This window comes from Betta splendens, chromosome 16, assembly GCF_900634795.4.
Source record: "Betta splendens chromosome 16, fBetSpl5.4, whole genome shotgun sequence".
NCBI lineage: Eukaryota > Metazoa > Chordata > Actinopteri > Anabantiformes > Osphronemidae > Betta > Betta splendens.
In genome coordinates, this window is record NC_040896.2 from 12,704,720 (window position 1) to 12,719,568 (window position 14,849).

The following is a 14,849-nucleotide window of genomic DNA, read 5'->3' on the forward strand; positions in this document are numbered from 1 at the left end:
CACGCCCCCAACGGTTAATACAATACCAGCGACTATTTACTAAGACTTCACACACATACACACACACACGACGACAGGTGTTCATTTCCAATCAACATTCAATTTCTGCAACAACGATTGCGAGAGGAAACAGACATGTCCGGTAAATTGTGTTTATTTGAGTCGGTGACTTGAACTTTACAGAGAACTAAACTACAGTAGAGCCAAATGTTTTGTCATTTCCCCCAAACAGAAAAAAAATTATTTGGGCATCATAAATTCCGTGAAATGCACGTGTAATGACTACAGTCTCATAGCGATATTGGCGTTTCAGCCAAACGGGTCAGGTTTTAGCTAAACGTGTTAGCACAATAGCAGTGCAGCCAATAAAGATGCTTTTATTAAAACTCTTATCAGTGTCCATGGGTATTTCAGCACAAAACTCTAGTCATAACATAATCAGACAGTTTGCCATCCTCACTAAAGCCTTGGGTACAAGATTTACATCACAGTGCAGTTTGTCACACTGTATTCAAAAACAGGGAACAGTATCTGACAGAAGCGCCTACAACCTAAGAGATGTACAGTGATGCAGGCAGACAAACCAACAGTCCTAGACACACACTCATAACGTCCCCACAGCTTTATTGTTACTCCTCTAAGTCTCTGGATTGAGTGTTTGTCCCCAGCTGAAGGCAGCCTGAGAGCAGTGAGGGCTGGCTGTGGTCTGGAGGTTTGTAGCAGGGGCTGACACTGACAGAAACAACACGCTCTCTAGGCAGCTTTCAGTCATCTGCAGTCTCCAACACACTATGACTGAGCGCTAGGTCCCAATAGTGTTCTGTGCCATGTTTCCTGAAGTGTTCTCTGGCCATGTTCTCTGTGGGGCACTGCTTGAACTTCATGTCCCCGTAGCTGCGCTCCTTAGCCGTTCCCTGTGGAACCAGGAAAATATACACTTGAAATGCACAAACAAAATATTTAAAGTTTTTTGATTCACATTCCTGAAATTGTGGCATGAATTACACAATATATTACCAATAATGATACTTAAAAAAAGAACAAGTTACTTTGTCTGCAGGACAGAAATATAGAATAGTTGAGGTAGAAGAGATCCTGTTGTAAGAAGCTAAACCTATTAAGTACATATCATGAAAGCTCTGGTGTAGTTGTTTAATAATTTAAGATTTGAGCACTTTGAGAAAGAAAACTTGCAAAACCCAGTTAATGACGTAAAGTAAAATTATTTATGTGTCTTAACGAATGTAGGGGAGTAAGGCAATTTTAGTATCCAACAGAGTGTATGTGCAAACACTCACCTCCCAAATCAACCAACACTTGTTGTTCCTCCTTGTATCATCATCACCATCTGGATCTAGTTGACAATCAAGAATCAAAAGCTTAGTAACACTATAATAAACAAAAATGTTGAATGAAAGTTAAGTCACTCTTACCATCTCTTTTGCTGTTGTGTTCCACCCATTTGATTCTGTGCATCATGAGCCTTTTAAACTTTTTCTGGGACTTGGGGCCTAAAACATAACATGGACAAAAACAGAAGAAGGTTAATAAATGGGGTTAGGGTAGCTTTACAGTCATTAATCCTCAGTAGACTTATCACATGCCCACTTAATCCCATTTTGCTTACTTAGATTTACTAGTCCTGTTTAGTCACTGGCATTCTTATTAATCTGCAAACAATTACTTACACCAATTACACGGTCAGTTGTTTTTAGTCTAATAAATATTTCGTAGATGATGCAGAGGACAAGAGAAAAATGTTCTGTGCTGTGTGCGGGCAAAACAAATAAAAGTATAAAAATCTACATAGTAAACATTTACATTTACATCCATACACTTGAACCAATTAAGACAATCAATTAAGGACTGCTATTTAATGTTTTTTCTGTATATATTTTATTCGGCCATACCTCCTTCCACTACAACAAGGTTGACATCTCTGTGAAGAACGACTGTGCCTGTCAGGTACAGCTGGTTGGCATTGGCCTCCACTTTAAACTTCTTAGCAGGATTTTGCAGGTAACGGATCCTGTACAGGAAAGGCAAGAAGCTTAAATTAGGCACATTACTCTGTCACGGCAAGTATACGGCACCATAACTTACACAGCCATACACACCTGTACACAGCAATGTGAACACCATCAGTGATATCTTCTTTTAACTTCTTGACCTTCTTCTCTTTCCTTTGCTCTACAGTGAGTTTGCGAGCTGCATTGGCCTCCTCATGAGCTCTGCAGTGATTGGGAAACAAGTTTGTGTTTCCATGAATTGGAAATAAGGTTATATTCAAGCGTGAATTATAGTGCAGTAAACAATAGGTCCAAGAAAAACAGTAAACAGGTTAATTGCGATACTAACTTCTGTCTTTTGGCCATCTGAGCTCTGACATGGGCTTCTACCTTCGTAGGGTCCTGAACTGCCTCTGTCCCCAGTACTCGCATTAGGTTGGAGATGCGTACTGGAACACAAACAAATAAAAATAATTAACATTTTGTTCTCTCTAGCATGCAATTTCAATTTAATAATGGTGAATTGTATGAGAGTACCTTTGGGTTCAGGTGGAGGCATCAGTCCCAGACGGACCTTCTCTTGCACTTCTTTCTGTCCCTCTCTTCGTGTCTGTCTCCTCAGTTTCTTCTGTTCCCTCTTTGTCAGGTATACACCCAGTGTTACCTGCTTGTCTCTGTCCACTGACATTTGAAACGTACGTATGAACAACCCAAATTTAAATAAAAGATTACATTAAGAGCAATTAACAGCATATACGGACATTGATAAAATGGTTGGTACTGTGTTGATTTGATTTTTTTTTATACTTCAGTTGAACAATTTGAAAGCAGTGTCTAATTTTCAGTAAATTTGATTCATTATGTGTATCTATTTCGAGGTATTTGTGTGATCATTGTGGGTTTTTCTTAAATGAAAGGGCACCAACCACTGTGTCCATTACCATATGCTAAGGCCAAGTAATCATTTAGAAATTTGCAGCTTCAGATTTCAAAATGCTTGTGAACTTGATTTCATTTTCTGCTTCATAGAAGAAAATACACTTACACTTACATGGAGGTCGTATTTGAGCAGGATGTTCTACCAAGTTGGTCACACCAAAAAGCTCCAGTTGTTCAAATGGTGTTTCTGGGGATCTTAAGGATAAAAGAAATCATGTTAGATTATATCCACAAACAAATATTCAAGCAACAGACAGAACAGTCAAAGCCAACATCAGGCCAAATGAGTGAGTGAGTTTCTTACATTTCTATGTTGAACGGCAGAATGAAAGAGTCCCACCACTCAATGTGGGGCACCTCCCCTTCACCAATCTCTTTCCTAGGGGCAATCAGTGCCAGCTTCGTGGATGCATGGATGCCAGTCTTTTTTGCTGCCTGGGCAATCTCATTTTGCAACCTTTCTAGCTGGGCCTGGTTGAGGTTAAAATCAATGCAAAAGACAATTTGTCAAGAACCACATTTCAAAACCTGTAAGCCATTTTGTTACAAATAACAAAGTTGAAAAAAACAAATGCACACTCCTCACAACATCTAACATTTAAAATCAAAATCCAACCTTAGTTCTGATTCTTTGAGCTATCTTCTCAAAGCGTCCCTGTTCATGAAACTTAAAGCCCTTGCGAGGACGCTGAGCTGGCGTAATAAACACACGCTGGTCAAAGTAAGATGTGGACTCCAATTCCTCCCCAGGCTTCTCCTTCAGCTGTTGTCGAAACTGCTCCCTCTTTACTGCTCGAATATTTGCTAAAAAGAGAGAACAATAAATTAAAGAACACCAAACAACAGACACTTGCACAATGTTTTTCTAACTACATAAAACATACCTTTCAGTGTGGGCATGCGGTGTGTGAGTTCGACCTCTTTTCCACTTGCATCCACAGTTCGTCCCTTCTCATCCAGAATGAGAGGTGTCGGCTTGTTCACTTCTTTTATTTCTACTTTGCTATAAAAAGGAAACACGTAAACATTAATAATTAGGAATCACGCATGCTTTTAGATTTGATTTTGTCCACTTTTAAATTCTTTATGCTTGGACTCACGGTGGAGCAATTCCCATGGCATGTAGGTTTGCTAGCGCCATCAGGTTTTGAGGCCCAGTGTTCCCCAAAGCGCCGAGAATACCAGGTTTCATGGCTAACTGAGACTGAATGCGTGCTTGTAGCTCGGCAGCCTTGCGAGCCTTTTCAATAGCATCATTCATGAAGCTAGCGGCTTGAGAGGGGGCGACAGATGAGCCACCACCTGCACCAGCATTGCCAAGAAGCCGGGAGAATGGAGATGATTCCAACTGTGACTTTAGTGTAGAAAAGGGACAATTGGTAAAATTAGAAAAGGCTAAAACATTGACTGTGCTGTGAGATATTAGTCATGGTCCTATATGGGAATTTTTTTAGGTGTTCATTGGTTAAAAAACAAAACAAAAATCATTACTATTGCAGGGGTTGAAGAGGCAAAACTCAGCTGCTTCTTCCTTTCCTCTATCTGTTTTGTAGCTGCTTCCATCATCTGTTTGATCTATCAGTGGGAGATTTTTTAAAGAACAATATTAGGATATTTTGATAAAATACTTAATATCTAATGCACTTAAATGGTTGCACATATCACACACCTGTATTTTTGTGAGCATGCCAGGACTTTCTGATGGAGGTCCCGGTATCACCTCAGGCTCCTCCACCTCCTCAAAGCGAGGGACGCGTTTCCGCTTTACTGCTGTCCCGTCTACTGTCTCTGGAGTTACTCGCATTGCACCTGCTTCAGGCTCATCACCAAACACATCCTGACACCCACAACCCAAATGAGAGATAGCAGTTAAATGAGAAATTTAGAAGTCCAATAAAACACTTTTAAGACATGTATGTGAGAATGTTTAATGTAATTACAATTGCTTAGTTATACAGCAACAATATGAAGTAAAAACACACCTTCAGGTCTCTCTTACGGTTCTTTTCCCCTGCACCTTTATTGCCACGGGCACTGCGACTTTCCTCTAAAGCTTCAAAAAGACGCTCCACAAAACCTCCAGCAGAGTCATCAAGGAAGGGACGCAGCTGATCTAAAGGCAAACAAACATCTCAATTACAGCAAATCCAGTACTGCAGTCATCTCTACAAGAAACTTACATCTACATAAAATAAAGCCAAAATAAGATAAGAAAAACCTGAAATAAAATAATTTTAGAAGTTAAAAAGATTCATTATTAAGTTATTTTATTTTTCAAAATTTACATACTAGGTGAAAGCAAACTGGATTACAACATTTTAATATAGAGTAACCATATAATTATTTGTTCTATATTTTGTTTGTGTGTATGTGTAATCAGGTGTCTCATGAACAGACAGAAGACAGTTACCTATAGTTTTCCTTTTGTCGAGTCCTTTTCCCACACAGTGCAACGCTGCAGTGACCACTGTGGGCTCCGAGAAACCCAGCACCTTCTTCACAGTGCGCTCCACCCATGGCCTCAACTCCTCCACCTCCCTCTTGGGTAGAGACATCCTCAAATCCTGTACGTCATAAATGGATAGACTGTAACATTGTCGCTCGACGTGTCTGCGTGAACGTGGTGGTTTATCTTCATATGTTTGCAGTTACGTACACTACATTAGCACGAATCTGGTCTGTGCCACTCACTCATGCACACGTAGCTATTGCTACATAAAAATGTTCCGTATAATTATTTATACACTTGGAAGAACGTAAACTTGTGGTTCGTTGTCAGTTAGCGTCTGTTACAACACAACTGCTATCAAACGTGCTAATCACGAGCAACGTACAAGCCAAAACTAATAACATCCTCTAAAACTCCCCGGTTGCCCGCTAACCAGCGTTAGCATGGTGCTGTCTGCGAGCTACCAACATTAGCGAGGGACTGATTAGAGAAACGCACAAACCTTTGCTTTTTGCCTATATCGTCTACAGGCCCAAGTACTTTGGAAATGTTAAACAGCCCTTAAGGTCAGGCTTAAGAAGTAAAAAACAATCAGACTGATAAGTTTTCAAAAAAACTTTCTGTTTTGTCGCGCCGTTCACCCGACGTCCAGGATTTGCGACCCGGAACAGGAAGTAGACGCCGATTCTTCTTCTTCGTGACCGCGTGCGAGAAGTTCCTGGTTTGACGTTTTTTTGTTACCGCCTAGCTTCATTTGAAAGAACTGTCGCGTTTGTTTTAGGTTTCCTAAGTATTGCAATGAAATGTGTTTAATTATTTTACAGAATTTAATTAATCTTAGAGAAGTACCGTAAGTTGTATTTAAGTTTAGCCTATTTAGGTTACGTTTTTCAAAAGCTATTAAGCAGTGAAACGTTTGGGTGCAAATATAACCGTGGTAAGTGTGTTTTTATATTTGTGTATAGATAAAACGTTATAATTTCGACAACTATTAACCAGTTATAATGTAACCGTAAAGACAAATTGAATACAGCAGCTTGTCATTTATTGACAGGATCACACTAACATAAAGCTGTTTTTAGTTCCCCTTGAACCATCTATAACAGTGAAAGCTGCTTAGACATTACACTGATGCATCGGTTTTAACACTCTTATAGCCTAATATATATATATATATATATATAATATATATATCGTCTACAGGCCCAAGTACTTTGGAAATGTTAAACAGCCCTTAAGGTCAGGCTTAAGAAGTAAAAAACAATCAGACTGATAAGTTTTCAAAAAAACTTTCTGTTTTGTCGCGCGCTATATATATATATATATATATATATATATATATATATATATATATATATATATATATATATATATATATATATATATATATATATATATATATATCTATATATATATATATATATATATATATATATATATATATATGTATACATATGTATATGTAAATAGTATTGTTCTTAAGTAAGCTTCAGACGTTTCATGTTTTTGATGTTATGTGCTAAAGGAATCTTTCACCCACTAGGCATTACTCCATTATGAAATGAATTATATTCTAAAACAAAATTTAATGTTTAATAAGTACAGTGGCCTCTGTTAAGTATATAAAACGAGGGGTAAAAAGAGGGGTAGACTGTAAATTTTAGTAAGGTTTTATTGAATTTAATTAGAGTGTCTAATATTTGTAATATATTATTTGTATAAAGTTGATATATTAAAAGCAATGCAATTAAAAGCATTGCAATTTAGTGCAAATTTATTTAATTAATTAGTAATTTAATTATCTTTTATTTGTCACCCATAATATTAAACCACTGGAGTACAATGCACAATGGTGCAGCTACAAGCTATTGATGTTTTTTTTTTATCAATACTCACTGTAGAGTGAACATGCTATTGCCCAGATAACCACAGATTAGTCACGAACTCAGTCCCCTGGTAAAAACATGGGATTATCAAGTGAGCTCTATTTCCTTCCACTGTAGGCCCACCCCCTCATTTTTTGTTATCTCTTCACGATATGGGTCAACTGAGTGCAGTTGTAGTAGCGTGAGCATGAATGTAGTAGTGAGCCTGAGGCTGCACTAGTCTGCCAGATAACCCCCTCGCTGTGCCCTCCACCCGCAGAGCTGTGTTGCGTATAACAATTGGGATGAAACTAGTAACTTCCAAAAATTCCTACCTTGCTCTTTTAATCTGTATTTTGTTTTTATGTACAATTATATTGATTAACTTGTTAGGCTAATGAAAAGAGTGAGCGTCCTGTGTCACATTCATCCCAAGGTCAAACTATGCAAATCTCAGAAAAATACAGAGACATCTAAGAGCTACATGTGAGAGTCACAGGCCTCAATCATGTGAAATGTCAAAGGCTGTGAAGAACACAATTAGAAGAAGACTCTACTGTATGAGTATGGCTTGTTAGGACAGGATGCTGAGAGAAAGCTTCTTCTGTTTAAAAGGAACATAAAAACATGGCTGAGGTTTGCAAAGCTAGATCTGAACAAACCACAAGTCTTCTGAAACACTGTGCTATGACCCAAAATAGGTTTGTTTGACATCATTAGCTGTGCCACGTTTGGCTACAACCTAACATCTCAACAGGATCTCCTCACACAGCTTGTCAAACATGGTGGTGGAAGGCTGGTGATTTGGGCTTGTTCTATAGCCACAGGATTTGGACATTGGCAGTCACTGAATTGACCATGAACTCCTCTCTATACCAGAATATTCCAGTTGAGCCAACTTACTCAGTGTATTGGCATCCATGTTTACATGAACACTGCTGATGTATTTATGCCCAAAAGTTATTAACCTAAATAAAAATTATTTTATAAAAACATTCTTACATTGCTGTTTGTTTGTTTATTGTTGTTGTTATTATTATATTGTGTGTTTATTTATAGGAAAATATTATATTAGTTAGTCCATAGTAAAACTATTATATTAGTTAGTCCATAGTAAAACTTCATATTTGTGAGATCTGTGGAAAACATTCAAATCATGCAAATAGAATTGAATTAGAATAAGAGGCAGAATCAGCTTTATTGGCCAGGTTTGTACAGGACAAGCAAAGAATTTAATTTGGTGTTTATAAATATAATTATGGATATATGAACAGAATATAAGTATATTTGTATTTATAAATATATTTCTATTAAGATTTCTTTGTATATAGATACACATAAAAGCAATACTTTAAAGAATACTGTACTCACCTGTCTTAAATGTAATAAAGCATCTTGGGATAGGGGTGAGGCTTTGTGAATTTAGTCTACAGATTATCCTAAAGTCCAGTAATTAGCAAAACAAGAATTGTTGAAAATACTTTCCTGATACAGCTGAATGTTTAAATGTATACAGCTGAATGTTTAAATTTATACAGCTGAATGTTTAAATGTATACAGCTGAATGTCTAAATGTGCATTATTGATATGCTATAAATATTACATAAGAGTACATATGATTTTAGTTAGGTTGCTCCCCTTGTTTCTTCACATGGCTTTTGATTCATCAAGTGTAAAGTTATGGTAACTCATGATGCCGACCCAGTTTTATTTCTTTGTGTCTGACAGGGGCTGTAAATCATAGAATCTCAGGAGACTCTGTTGTCTTTTCTTCACACATGGACTGTGAGGACCCCAGTGTGTGTATCAGCGTGAGTGCACGTGCGTGTAGTAAATCCCAAGTCGTCTCATAGGTGTGTAAGCCTTTATTTCCCCCTCTCCTGTCATTCATGACCCTCTCTGTTTGCCAACTTTTTCTCCTTTCTTCACCTTTCTTTTTTTAAACTCTAGCTGGTGATTCCCTTTCACTCACTGAACGTGAATAATTGAGCATTCGGGTAAGATTGCGTCATTGCGAGCAGGCTCCCAAGAACACATTCAGGCCAAAGAAACGAATGAGGATGTTATTGGCCCGTAGCTCGGCTGTGCCCCAAATATTACACACAATGTCATGAGTTACACGTGCGTCCTTGAAAATGTAGTCCTGGCGTCTCTGCCTTTACTTTATCCCCAGTTGGTGGCATCATGGTGATGAGGACCACAAATGGTGGGCAGCACAACGTCTTCGGTCCTACACACCAACGCTGTGAGTCCCAGCAAGGCAGAAACGACTTTGAATAGCTCTGATTTCCATCGCAGGGCTGGCCACTGTGCAATTTTAATGAGCATCAAGGCTGTTTCGGGACTAGTCTGCACTAAATCCCCAAGAGGACTTTGGCTGAGTAAGAGCGTGTGTGTGTGTGTGTGTGTGTTTGTGTGTGTGTGTGCGTGCGCGCGCGCGCGCGTGTGTGCGTATGTGTGTGTGTGCGCGTATGCGCACGCGCGTGTATGCGTGCACACCACTACCACGTCTTTGTGTAGTTGTGGACACATAAGCGTGATTGTGTGGTTGTAAAGTCGCAGCGTGGCTTCACCTCACGTGAGTGAATAATGGGGGAGGGGATTTTAGTGAATAAGCACCTCATTGTGTCATTCTCTTCATCACACGCACGCCACACGCAGCAGACCTGGACAGATGCCTTTGAGCCATTATCTTGTTAACACCAATAACTAAATGTGGACTCACAATCAAAAGCTACACTAAGAGACTAGGGCCGCCGCTAAGTTCATTATGTGCAATCCTATTGATTCACGCACACACATGCTCAGTTATCCCAACACATGCCTCTGTGATACTCAGTGAAGTCAAAACAGAATGTCGTGACAAACTTTTAAAACCTTTCTTCGGGAATTTGGAATTTTTCATAACGTGGCAGAGAAACAGATGTAAAGTCAAGTAAATCACATGAACACAAAACCAAAGAGTGAAGCTAGTGAACCATTTGAACCTGATATTTAAAACATTTTGTCCTGATCTTAGCATCTAAATGTTCAACTGCCAAAAATGACTGTGTGGGCTGTAATACATGCTGGTTGTTTGGGAGGGTGGCGAGTGCACGTATGAAGTGTTGTTTTTTGTTTGTTCAGATTTTTTGGTCTGTTTTCTTTTCATCTAGTTTCCGTTCAGCCATGCTCAACATATTTATGTTTTCTTTTATGTTTGGTGTTTACCATCATTCTGCCAGAGGGCTGCACATGAAAATGAGCCTCTTGCCTAAATCCATCTAAATCTGATTTATATTCCTTAAATAAACAAATTCTTAATAAAAAAACAAGTGGAAAGAAAAACAAATGTTGTCCACGATCCCCAAAAGTGAGTGAAGCCTCCTGCCTGTGCCCTCTACACATCCTTTTCCATCCTTTTTCACCTGCACCCCCATTTCCATCCTGAGGAGAAAGGAGGGAGAGGGGGGGAGGAATGAGGGCAGGGGCTCCACTGCTAAAAACTGCATGGATACAAGGGGGGGCCGAGAGGGAGGCAGAAGGGAGGTGGGGCCGTGTGTGTTGTTGTAACGTAGCGCAGTCAGAGACAGGCCCGTCACAAAATCAGCCAGTCATTGTGTCAGAGCGCAGCGTGGAGTGGCACACGCGTGTGCATCTGTGTTTACCACCGTGGGCATGTTTGTGCATGCGTGTGGGGCATGGCTGACTTCATCCCGTCTCAGCGGAGACCCATCAGGCCACACCCTCTGAAAATGTACCACTCTGCCATGTGCGCCCAGCGTCCACGGAGGTGATGCTTCACTGGGGAAAATGGTGAATGTGTGAGGAGTTTCAATTTAGGAATTCAATCACTATACTAGGAATCACTATCTGTCGGATTAGACTGCATTTAAAATTCAAGAAAACACAACATTTATCAAATAAAGCACTGCAGATTATTTAGTAATGAAAAAAAATTGTAGTTGGCTCCTGATTGGTCCTTATCTTTAAGGAGACAGATTTTATAAGTTGAAGTTTTCAGAATCCAAGAAAAAGCTGGACCCAAAAATCTGGTGTTTTTGTTGGATGCTGTACGTTCGACTTTAACTTTTGACCTGACTCTTTAACGTTTTTTTCAAGGGTACCTGAAGTCACCATGCCAGGCTGGTTCAGGATGAAGTAACAGCAGAGATACAAGCCAGCGTCCTCCCTACTACCTATAAGAGGTATTTATTCATCGTAAGAGAATGAAGTAGTATCTACCGTAATGTGTGCGCTCTGTGGTAGCAGCAGCTGGTTGGAGGATCAGCCAGCCCCCCCACTACTGCCAGATTACTGAGGATGTAGTCTCACACCCTGGCGGCTGCCCCTCCTTCGCCATACACCCTTCATCACCCTGCAACCTTACTGTCCCAACCCATGCACGTTTTCATATGGACTCTCTAAATCTGCACCCCATTGAGTCACATCTGTTTAGTGAGAGCTGCTTTCCAAAATACAGACCTTACTCACATCATCACGTCATAGCTAAAAGAAGAAAGCATGAGTGCAGATACATATTAAAACAGGCAGATGACGTGGGTTTATGAATAAAAAGTCGTTTATTAAAAATGTTTTTCCTTTTCATTAGTGACAAAGTAGTCAGAAGAGTAATGTGTAAAGCTAGGGTCAGAAAAGAGGGTTTAGTTTGGACAGAAAAGACACTAACAGGACTGAGGAACATGTAGACATGTAGACAGGGCATGAGCAGCGGGGTGGGGGAGGGGAGTCGGGGGAAATACACCCAGCCTTTACAATATAAGAAGTAAAAGGCAGTTAAAATAAAAAAGACATTAATTCTGACCAGTCAGCAGTGGCCTCTGCAGTAAAAAACATACACAAACAATGACAAAGTAAACGCAGCTGTTTCTCTGTCATCACAACTGTAAAAAAGGAGTGTGGTTGGAAGACACCCCCAGCCTCTGATTGAGGGCCAGCGTCTGGCACATTGTAATGTCACATTTAAAGACAGGATCAGGCAGGACAGTCTGACTCTGGGTCTGTGACTGAGAGTGTGTACACTCATAACATAGGCAGTAACTTTGAGGCTGCCAGTGGCTCTGTGTTCACACGCTGGGATTTTTAGAGGACTCGGGCACGTGAGGATCCCCTCATTCAAGTTATGTGAATAGCGTATCAACCACTGACCAATTTAAAAACATTTCAGTTTAGATATTTACAATATTTTTGCAATATAGGTAAATCCAATCACAGGACTAATCCCCATCCCCTACATTTATAAGAATATCTTGAGCAGATTTCCAAGTAAAGAGAGAGCACCTTCTATCAACCCTCTGAATTCAATCTGGAAGTAGAATAACAATAGCAGCAGTACAATGTGGTGCAAATGAAGTTTTACTCCCTCACATTTATGTTTTCTGCCTTTTTTCAAGTTTTAAAGAACACCAGATATAAGTGCAGTTTAGTCTGTTCCTCTGTTAATCACAGCCGAGAAAGGAAGGCTACCCTTTAGTGTAGTAGCCGCCGCTGTTGTTGTTTGTACAAATTGAAGATACAGGCGGTTTGGATTAAATGTCAGCGTACCACATCCGGACGCCAGCAGTAAATTTGACGCTGCTTGTAACTTGGAAAGCAGGATGAAAATGACTGCATGTAGGTTTTTATGATTGAATGTGTACTGGTTTGGTGAAATACAAGCAAACAATCAAAAACACAGTATGAATGCACTGAAAGCACCAGAATGCTTTTTTCTGAACACATCCTATTTGGTAAAAAAGGCACATTAATCCAATAGTCCAATCACAACATTTCAATCCTTTCACCTTGTTCTTCATGATAGAAATATAAACCACAAACTGTCAACAGCATCTTCCCAATTGCCTCATAAAGTTGTATGCCAAACTACGTGAGTGCAGAGCAGGCAATATTCAGCTACCCAATAAATAAATACAAACAATAAATAAACGCAGTGTAAGGTCAACATATGAATAAATTAACTGTGGGAGTTAAGAGCCAGATGTCTTTCAGTCATCCTTATTTTCCCCTTCTGGTCTTTTGAAAGGTGTTGGTCTTGAATTCTCATCACATTGACAGCCAGTTTGACTCCGGGCAGGAACACGACCTCCGATCGCCCTGATATTAGCTTGCGGCCAAACCGTCGAAGGCTCAAGCAGATCCTGGATTACATTCGTGAGTTTGATGACATCACTTTTTCCACAGTTTTCCATGACTCTAACACACCACACGTACAGTAAAATACTGAGGTCTGTACACTGTATTCCTCACATCACTAGCTACAAGGGTTTCAAATGACCCCAACGTCACTTTTCTTCTGTGAGCTCGATTTCGCTATTTACAGGTGAATGTAAAGTGAAACGTGTCAAGACTAGATTCAGGTTCAAGTCGTTTGCTTGCTGTGGAGTGAATCTACCTGCAGTTAAACCTCTGACGCTTTCATTCTGAATATTGACATCTGCTTTTTTTTAAAAATTTCTGATCAAGTGCAAGTCCTTGACAGCTGTCAGCTCTTGTGCCAAAACACGCTGTAATTACAGTATATTGATTGCTTTCATGCTGAGGAGAACTATCATTTGCTCCTCAAATTCTTTCTCCTCAAATATCTTATCTCCTGAATCACTTAACAACCTGCCTTTAAGGTCTATGTGTTTCAACCACAACCGCTGCTGTGCACATATGTATATTATTATGTAATTGTGATTACCAGATTTCATTCAGTAAAATATGCTACACCCTGTTGTTCAAAATAAGCTGTTGTAGCTGTAGTTGTGGTCATAATGAGGGGTTGTCTCGTCTCTCATTTGTCTTCTCTAAATGCATCTATAATCACAGGCTTTCAGCCTCTTTCTTCCTTCCTTTCTCTCTCTCTCTCGCTCTCTCTCTCTCTCTCTCTCTCTCTCTCTCTCCGCAGCCTTCAGCTGGGTGGCGTGACAAAGCGAGGCTGCCAGCTCTCTGTTTGACAATGCATCAGGTCTCTACGGGGTCGGGCACACCTTGGGCGAAGGCTTAAGTGTGACATGGGGAGACTGGCTTTGACCCTGGCAGGCATCGCTGGTCTCGCCGTCGCTCTCTTGTCCAGCAGCGTGCTGGCTTTGGCACCGAATCGGCTTCTTCAGGTTTTTGGTGTGCTTGTAGGGCGTGGTGGAGGAGACGGCGCTGTCTTGAGTAGCGGGGCTGCCCCTCCTGCCGGGAGAGAGGACGGCAGCCACGGGCTGGCTTTCGCCGCCTGCTGCCGATGCGCTCTCGTGCGACGCGCAGGCCTTGCGTGGGGAGAGGATGGGCGCGATGTGCACCCACGTCAGGCTTGGCTCCGAGCTCTGTCCGGCCTTGTACTGCGATAGCTTGCCTGGTTCTTCGCTGCCGCTGTCCTGTCCCTTTGTGCACCCACCTAGCTGGCTGCTGCAAGCCACATCTGGTGAATTTTGGTCTGCGTCCGATACCTGTGGACGAGGAGGAGGGCTGTCCCTTTGATCTTGGTCTTGCTTCACCTTCTTCTCCTCTGAGGTTGTACGAGGACACTTGAGAAGCACGGGCGAAGGCGTAGGGGAGTCCGTACCTGTCCAGCTAAGTCTGCGTTTCTGGGAAAAATAAGCAACACAGTAATTTGCA

General features: G+C 40.6%; 3 protein-coding genes across 5 annotated transcripts in view; 1 reads left to right on the forward strand and 2 right to left on the reverse strand.

Moving 5' to 3' along the window:
* Positions 1-138: 138 nt before the first annotated feature.
* Positions 139-8,770, reverse strand: prpf3 (PRP3 pre-mRNA processing factor 3 homolog (yeast)). Of its 3 annotated transcripts, none has more exons than XM_029130586.2 (17): positions 8,634-8,770; positions 5,359-5,512; positions 4,931-5,061; positions 4,618-4,785; positions 4,440-4,523; positions 4,049-4,302; positions 3,833-3,951; positions 3,565-3,752; positions 3,253-3,419; positions 3,055-3,143; positions 2,547-2,690; positions 2,359-2,458; positions 2,118-2,231; positions 1,911-2,029; positions 1,434-1,511; positions 1,299-1,354; positions 139-914 (listed from the first exon to the last, which is right to left on the reverse strand). In XM_029130586.2, the coding sequence occupies exons 2-17, from the start codon at positions 5,501-5,503 to the stop codon at positions 765-767; spliced, it is 2,106 nt and encodes a 701-aa protein (XP_028986419.1). In that variant the 5' UTR covers positions 5,504-5,512; positions 8,634-8,770; the 3' UTR covers positions 139-764. The 3 variants fall into 3 exon arrangements, with proteins under 3 accessions (XP_028986419.1, XP_028986420.1, XP_028986417.1); XM_029130587.3 differs by lacking the exon at positions 8,634-8,770 and adding an exon at positions 5,900-6,057 and having other exon boundaries at positions 3,061-3,143; XM_029130584.3 differs by lacking the exon at positions 8,634-8,770 and adding an exon at positions 5,900-6,057.
* ca14 (carbonic anhydrase XIV) overlaps positions 6,139-14,849 on the forward strand; it is a 24,295-nt gene continuing 15,584 nt past the window's right edge. The window contains exons 1-4 of the mRNA XM_041067612.2: positions 6,139-6,334; positions 8,991-9,115; positions 11,364-11,449; positions 13,285-13,412. The gene's annotated coding sequence lies outside the window, so the exon portion shown is untranslated. The remainder of the gene's footprint in view (positions 6,335-8,990; positions 9,116-11,363; positions 11,450-13,284; positions 13,413-14,849) is intronic.
* The window catches only part of LOC114843751 (circadian-associated transcriptional repressor-like), a 6,288-nt gene continuing 3,244 nt past the window's right edge, over positions 11,806-14,849 (reverse strand). The window contains exon 6 of the mRNA XM_029130588.3: positions 11,806-14,818. Coding sequence (XP_028986421.1) covers positions 14,216-14,818 — 603 coding nt within the window. The 3' untranslated portion in view covers positions 11,806-14,215. The remainder of the gene's footprint in view (positions 14,819-14,849) is intronic.